Here is an 8,395-nt window from a genome sequence, read left to right on the forward strand (position 1 = left end):
GGGCGCCTGTAGTCCCAACTACTCGGGAGGCTGAGGCAGGAGAATGGCGTGAACCCGGTGATTTGTTTTGCTAAGACCAGCCGAGTGGGCATAAAAGAACCAGCGAGTAGGCAAGGCTAAAAGCAAAACTGCAAATTTATTCTTTGGTCATCTAGCCTCAGGGACCGGAGCTGGGGGAAGGGGGGGCGGTTTCTAATACAGTCCCGACAAGAGTGGGGGCTGAGAAAGCCCGCCCCGGGCGCATCTGCTGGGAGCGACTTTTCTAGGAGTGGAAGGGCAATAGGCGGGGCACGGGCATGTTGCGGGGGGGGGGGGGGTGCTCCGCAGGTGCCACCAGGTAAATCTTGGTCTCCTCGGATTGACATCACCTGGTGCATGCCTGATTAATCTGCACCTTCCCGGGCGTCAGCTGCATTCTCGCACACATGGGAAGAGTTGGTGGTGAAGAAGAACCAGGAAGTGCACCATCCTGCCTCCCTTCGTCCAAACACTGGGGAGGCGGAGCTTGCAGTGAGCCAAGATCGCGCCACTGCACTCCAGCTTGGGCAACAGAGCAAGACTCTGTCTCAAAAAAAAAAAAGAAAAAAAAAATCGAAAGACTTGGAACCAACCCAAATGTACATCAATGATAGACTGGATTAAGAAAATACGGCACATATACACCATGGAATATTATGCAGCCATAAAAAAGAATGAGTTCGTAGGGACATGGATTTGTAGGGACATGGATGCAGCTGGAAACCATCATTCTCAGCAAACTATCACTGGGACAAAAAATCAAACACCGCATGTTCTCACTCATAGGCGGGAAGTGAACAATGAGAACACTTGGACACAGGGAGGGGAACATCACACACTGGGGCCTGTGGTGGGGCTGGGGGAGTGGGGAGGGACAGCATTAGGAGATACACCTAATGTAAATGACGAGTTAATGGGTGCAACACACCAACATGGCACATGTGTATACATATGTAACAAACCTGCACATTGTGCACATGTACCCTAGAACTTAAAGTATAATAAACAATAAATAAATAAAATTCAATATTTTACAGGGAAACATGTCAATGCTGACTATTCTCCATTGATTTCTCCCAGTTACACAATGCATCCTTTCAAACCTTCTTTTATTTTAGGAAAGTTTTCTTGCATTATAGTTCTAAATATTTATGCTATTCTATTGCTTTGTTTTTCTGTCCCGGGACACTAATTATACATATATTGGACCTCCTTTGCCTGTGTCCTACATTCCTTTAATTCACTTTATTCCCTTCTTTTTTTATTATTTTTCTCCTTTTCATCCTCTATTTTTATTTCCATGCTTCCTAAGAATATTTGCTCCTGTGTTCCTTCTAATTTAGTCTTCATTTTTGAAACTCATTTTTTCCAAACTCTTTCCTGACATCTTTCTGTTCTCCTTTCATAATTTCCTGTTATCTAGCCATATCTTTTGTAGTTTTTACAATTTCTGATTCAGGATGGGAGCAGTCATTCGTGCCTATAATCCCAGCACTTTGGGAGGCCAAGGTGGGTTGACTACCTGAGGTCAGGAGTTGGAGACCGGCCTGGCTAACATAGCAAAACCACATCTCTACTAAAAACACAAAAATTAGCTGGGTGTGGTGGAATGCACCTGAAATCCCACTACTTGGGAGGCTGAGGCTGAGGCAGGAGAATCACTTGAACCCGGGAGGCAGAGGATGCAGTCAGCCAAGATCAATAGCCTGAGCAACACAGTGAGACTCTGCCTCAGAAATAAAGAAATAAAAATAAACAAACAAATAAATAAGTAAAATAAAGTTTGATTCATACTACTCTTACGAAACTTTATTTTCTTTTAGCTTATATTGAAATATTAATTTATAATTTTTCTGGTGTGCTCTCATTTTCAGTAGTACCACTATGTTCATTTTCATCACGTTTTCATTGAATAAATGTTGCATGAGTGGGATCGTATTCCTTTTTTGCTGTCCGTGATTAAATGAGGAGGAAGTTCCTAATAGAACAGGAAAGTTCCTAATGAAGGGATGGACTAGAATAGCTTTCCCAGCTTTCCCACTTGGTTCTACTGATCTGTGAAAGACTCAAAATAGGAATTCTCCATGTATCCACTTGTTTCCCAGCATCAAGTCCAGAACCTTTGTAAAGCTCAGAAAGATCTCTTGCCTTTCGTCCTTTGCTCCAGCTCTAGAACTTCTAAGTCTTTCTTTTCCAAGGCTATAAGCTCTCAGCTTTTGATGCTATCTTTCACTGTTAAAGCAGTTTTTGAGATCTTTTTCCTTGGGGGTCCGCCTCCACACCTCCACCCTCTGAACTTATTTTCTCTTGCCATCTGTCTTCTGCTCAACTTGGTGTATATTTCCAGTAATTTCTGCTCAAGGTGAGGTGCTGCCCTTCTAGAAGGGAGGAATTACTGCACGTTTCTAAGATTCTCCAAGGCCTGTGCCACCACATCGATGCTGATTCTCCCACATCCACACACAGTTGGTTGCTCTCACCTGTCGCCAGAAGCCTGGGAGTCCCTTCCCAGTTTTGCCAGTTGCTCTCAGGTCTGTCCACCAGACTTCCATCCTACTTTTGGGGGTGAGCAGCTCATGGTAGTTTTTGGGTTCCACCACCTGTCAATAGTTCCTTTCATTTCCCATCACTCCCCTGAGGCCACTGCGGCTCTTCTCCAGGTCCTTCGGATGCTGGTGGTTTGGGCACACCCACCCAGTCCTGGGAATGGGGGAGGCGAGAGAGTCCCCATCACTTTTGTTGACACATCCTCTTTGGGCTTTATCTATGGCTGTCTTGCTGACTGGTTTAGCTTCCAGGAGGAGTTCAGGGGAGATTGAAAAACTACTTTGCCACCATGAATACATCCCCATAAAACATATTCTGAAGGGCATAAAATAAGGAACAAAGAAATGAAGAGACATACTCTTTTTCTGAATTGGAAGATTTAATATGATAAAACTGTCAGTACTCCCAAAATTGATGCATTATATTAAAAGTTTTAAAATTTTCTATCTGGCAAGACACCAAAAATTAAGTAAAATGAGAAAATATTTGCAACACATAATAAAGTATCCATGGAAATCCAGATCCAAAGAAATATCTTTCTGCCCCTATTAAATTAATAAAAATGCTCAGCATTGCTAATATCCCACGCTGCAAGAGGACAGGAAAAGGGGCACACACTGTAGGTGTCTGTGGGTGGAAGTGCCTACATTCTTCTGTGAAAATTAATCCAGAAATAGCTAACAAAACTCCCAATTTGAATACTCGTTGACTAACAATTCCACTTTGGGGAGTCTATCCTCAAAATAAAAAAGCAGCGGCATCTCAGGCTGGACAAGCAGCATTGTTTGTAGACACATAGAACCGGCAGAGATTATTCTCAGCAGGAGACTAACTGAATAACTTGTAATAATTCATACTTTGGACTATTCCACAGCCATTAAAAATAATGTGTTAGAAAAATAATAATAATGAGTTATGGCTGGGAATATTCGTTATACATTAAATTTTCAAGTTACAGAGTAATATGGGTGATATAATGTCATTTTTGTAAATTGTTTTTAAAAAGAAAAGAAACATTTTCCATACACATATATATACATTGTAATACATTTTATGATTGTACAGGAAAGCGTGGAAGGACTACATTAAACAACACTGGTAATACCGGTGGTATATGGGTAGAGAATTGGGGTAGACAAAAGCTATATATATATTGTGTGTGTGTGTGTGTGTGTGTGTGTGTGTGTGTGTATTTTTTTTTTTGAGATGGAGTTTCACTCTTGTCCTCCAGGCTGGAGTGCAAAGGCATGATCTTGGCTCACTGCAACCTCCGCCTCCTGGGCTCAAGTGATTCTCCTGCTTCAGCCTCTCAAGTAGCTGGGATTACAGGCACTCACCATTACACTTGGCTAATTTTTGTATTTTTAGTAGAGACAGGGTTTCACCATGTTGGCCAGGCTGGTCTCCAACTCCTGACCTCAGGTGGTCCACCCGCCTCAGTCTCCCAAAGTGTTGGGATTACAGGCGTGAGCCACCATGCCCAGCCACTTTTTTATTTTCAGTTATTTTTACTTTTTATATATTACTTTCAGAGTATGAAAAAAATCCAGTGGAGTTGCTTTTTAAAGGAAAAATACACACACACACACACAGAGTCAGCTCACAATGGCTATGTCTTTATCAACATATGTAACTGGTTATGTGGATAACTCACAATGTACCTGTTTGCCCCTGAGTTCTGGGCATTGATAAAATCTCCAAGAGAAATAACAAACTACTCTATTAAAGGATAACTATTCAAGACCTCCATCCAGCTCTCTCAGTCTTCTAAACTATGAACACAGCTCATTACCTCTCAAAATGGGCAGGACGTCTATCCACAAGGGAACTGATCCACCTGCTGACTCACTGGCTGGCACAGCCCAGCACAAGAAAACCATCTGCAGGGGTACTCAAACAACGGAAACTGCACAGCTCTGTGTTCATCACAGACCTCCGGCCAGGCCTGCCACCCACTCCTCTCTCCAACCTTGCCGAGTCCTCCCTTTCAACCTTAAACTTCTTCAACTTGGTCCAACGGAATGGCTCCTTAAATTTCTCTTGTATCTTCACCTTTCCAGGCATGTTTTATGCTTTTCCTAATAAACAGAGAGCCTCCTTGCTGAAGTGGACCCCTTTACCAGCATGCTTTATTTCACCCTCTTCTGCCTAATTAACGGTTAGCAGGAGTTTGGCCTCTACAAAGTCAGAGCAACTAAGTTCAAAGCTACTTCGTAGCTGAGTGACCTTGGGTAAGTCACTCATCCCTCTTCCCCTCAGTTTACTCAGCAGAAGCACCAAGATTTCTTAAGGCTTTGGCTCAGAACAGAGTCAGGCTCAGTTCTGCTGTGTTCCACTGGCTAAGGCAAATCAGAGGCCCAGTCCAAACTCAAGCAGAGGGAACCACACAAAACCCTGAACACCAGCAGGCAGAGGCCACCAGAGTAATGGTCTATTACACACACAATAAGTAAGTGCTCACTAAGCATGGGCTGTCTGTCTTAGCTAACAATTTTGTTTCTTAAATCTAGGAGAGTTGTTTTTACAATGGGTTTTCACCATGTGCAAACCAAAGAGAGGGCCTAGAAAGCCGTATGTTGCTAAAGAGCACATAGGTCTCATTTTAGAAGATTTAGAGAAACCAGAGGGAAGCCTTAAGCCCCGCAGTGTGGATTTCTGTATGAAGCCAGCCCAGCTGCCATTCTTTTTTTTTTTTTGAGACAGAGTCTCGCTCTGTCGCCCAGGCTGGAGTGCAGTGGCCGGATCTCCACTCACTGCAAGCTCCGCCTCCCGGGTTTATGCCATTCTCCTGCCTCAGCCTCCCCAGTAGCTGGGACTACATGCGCCCGCCACCTCGCCCAGCTAGTTTTTTGTATTTTTTTTAGTAGAGACGGAGTTTCACCGTGTTAGCCAGGATGGTCTCGATCTCCTGACCTCGCGATCCGCCCGTCTCGGCCTCCCAAAGTGCTGGGATTACAGGCTTGAGCCACCGCGCCCGGCCCTGGCTGCCTTTCTTAAATGAAGAACAACCTTGGCAAGGCAGTTGCACCAATCTCAGCAGGCAGGCATATATATGGCAATGGGTCAGCGTTTCCCACTCACAACCATGTTAACATGCAAACCTGTCTCAATACAGCAGGAACCAATCATCATTTCTGCAAAAGGGTTGCAGACAACAGGTGAAAAATGGTATACACTGTAGCATACTGAAAGAACTTTCAAGGTGCTTGCAGCAAAGTAAGTTTGAAGACAGAAAAGAAGCCCATGAAAAAATAGGCGGGTGGGAGATGGAGGACCCAGGACAGAAGTCATCTTATAATCTCCAAAATGTAAGCAGAGTGTGCTGTATTCACTGCTGATCTCCAGAGCATAGAGGAATGTCCATATCTAGGAGAACTGTATGGAATTACTCTGAATCATAAGAAGTTAGAACAGGTTATAGGCCGGGCACAGTGGCTCAAGCTTATAATCTCAGTGCTTTGGGAGGCCAAGGCAGGAGCATCCCTTGAATCCAGCCTGGGCAACATAATGAGACCCCATCTCTTTAAAAAAAAAAAAAATGTTTTTAATATTAGCCAGGCATGGTGGTACACACCTGCAGTCCTAGCTACTTGCGAGGCAGAGGCAGGAGGATCGCTGCAGCCCAGGAGTTGCAGGGTGCAGTGAGCTATGACAGTGCCACTGCACTCCAGCCTGGGCAGAACAGCGAGATCCTGCCTCTTAAGGCAAAAAAAGAAAAATAAGTTAGAGATGTTGAAGAGAATAACACTGCAAATGCAAACTGAATTAACTGTTTACACATTTATTTAACTCTTTAAACTAAAATGTGGGGGATGTGCACTTTTCACATAAATAAGCTTTTCTACTGCGTCCAATTAATGTTTTCCCCTTTAGGTTTATTATTAAGAGGCAGTTCTCTCTCCACACCCTTGGGAACCCAAGGCTAAACCAGGAAGGGGGGGCTCAGGGAGGAGCCAGCAAGTGGAGCTGATTCACCAGTCTGCCACCTGTAGGCTGGTTCCAGCAGACTTTAACCTCAATGCCCGCTAGACAGACATGAAAACAATGCATATTAAATAATGGTACAAACTGAGCAACAGATATGTGAAAACTATATAGAGAGGGACATTTAAATCATGGCTCCCGTGTGCTTGCCTCCAACCTCCTCTCTTTTATTTGAACACTCCCAGCTGTGACCACACAGTCTGTTGTTCCTATTGAGCTCTCCAAGGCTCACCCTTGATCTGAAATAAGCTTTGAAAGTTAATACCCCCATTAGGATGAACAACCACACCTGTATCGATCGAGGTGTTCCAGAGGCAATTTTGCTCAGATCTTACGGTAACAGCCATGCAATGAACTTAAAGAACAAAGACTATTATGAAAAAACAAATAAGCAAGGCTGGACGAATTTTTTCAAATTTTAAAACTCAAGAACAAATAGCAAACATTAGTTATAAAGGACTGGTTTGGATTTCTGTAGATGGAATTAAAACATACTGAGTTTACAAGCCTATGCGATGTATTTCAGCACGATACACCAAATGCAGTTACAGATGTCAAGAGTTCTCAGAACAAGTGCCTCTCTTCATAAATATCTGCTCTGCATATGTATCTCTCCCATTCCCATAACGTCCATTCTTTTTTAATATAGGGAAAAAAACAACTTGCATCAAAATGCTACAAAATGCCAAAAATTAACTCTTGGGGACAGTCACTTTAATAGAGATGTCCTGGTGTCTTTCTCTTATGGAGATTTGTTCATCACTGTCTTCTCTGATTTGGTGGTTAAGAGTCTGAAAATCGGTCATCCTTAAGGTCTGGAGCTCAGAAAGCAGCCACGGCCCCCGCACCGTGCCCGCCCCCCGCCCCCTCCCCAAGGCCCCTGCCCCAGGATGCCGGATGCGGGTCGCCTGCCCAGTCCCGCTGCCCACAAACCACGCTGTTCTGGGCGGACGCGGGAAACCAGAAGTCCCCGAAGCCAAGTCGACGAGTGACCACAGGGGTTGGCCGGTCCCCGATAGCCGGACTGACCCAAAACCCGACGGAACGCGCCCCGCGCCCACCCCCTCACACCCCGGGCCAGGGCAGCCGCGAAGGCAAGAGGCGCGCCCACACGCTGCTCTGCTCCGGGTTCGGAGTCCACCTCCTCGCCTCGGCCTCCGCCGCTCGGCTGGCGAGGTCGTGTCCCCGGCGCGCGCGGTCCCCGGCGCTCCCTCCGGCCGCTGCGGGCTCGGAGGACGGCGGGCGCCTGGCTGCTGTTTCCTCTAAGAAAAGTAACTCCGGGAATCAGCGCAATAGGAGCGGGAACGCGATGCTCTGAGAGCGGCGAGCCGGGCCCTGGAGTTATTCTGCTCGGAGTTTCGAACTGCGCCCCGCGCTGCAGCTGCTCGGCCCCGGCGTTGGCACCCGGAACTTGCCGCCCGCGGTGGCGTCCCGGCGGCTGCAGCGCCTCGTTCCCCCGGCCCGCGCAGTACCCGGAGCCCGTCCCCGTCTGGCCGCGGACACTCACCGAGAAGCCTGCCCAGAAGGGGCAGGAGTGGCGGACGCGGGCCGAGGTGGTGAGCGCCAGCGCGGCGAAGCTGACTGCCACGATGAGGCATCCGAGCGCCATCTGCGTGGCCCCGAGCGCCAGCACGATGCGGGAGCGGCCCGGGCACTCGCGCAGGCGGGACAGGCTGCGGGGCAGCGCGGCGGGACGCGGCGCTCTGGAGCCGCCGGCCGGAGGCATCGCGCCGGGCGCCCGCACGCCTCGCCCGCTCTCGCCCGGCCCGGCGCGCGCCGCCGCCGCCGCCGCCTCTCCTCACAGAGGGTCCGAGGCAAGTTGCGCCGGGTGCGGGGACGGCCTCCC

At 47.2% G+C, this 8,395-nt stretch overlaps 1 protein-coding gene across 1 annotated transcript in view; it reads right to left on the reverse strand.

Moving 5' to 3' along the window:
• FAM189A1 (family with sequence similarity 189 member A1) overlaps positions 1-8,275 on the reverse strand; it is a 438,026-nt gene extending 429,751 nt beyond the window's left edge. The window contains exon 1 of the mRNA XM_026448040.1: positions 8,057-8,275. Coding sequence (XP_026303825.1) covers positions 8,057-8,275 — 219 coding nt within the window. The remainder of the gene's footprint in view (positions 1-8,056) is intronic.
• Between the last annotated feature and the right edge of the window lie 120 nt (positions 8,276-8,395).

This window comes from Piliocolobus tephrosceles, chromosome 6, assembly GCF_002776525.5.
Source record: "Piliocolobus tephrosceles isolate RC106 chromosome 6, ASM277652v3, whole genome shotgun sequence".
NCBI classification, from domain to species: Eukaryota; Metazoa; Chordata; class Mammalia; order Primates; family Cercopithecidae; genus Piliocolobus; species Piliocolobus tephrosceles.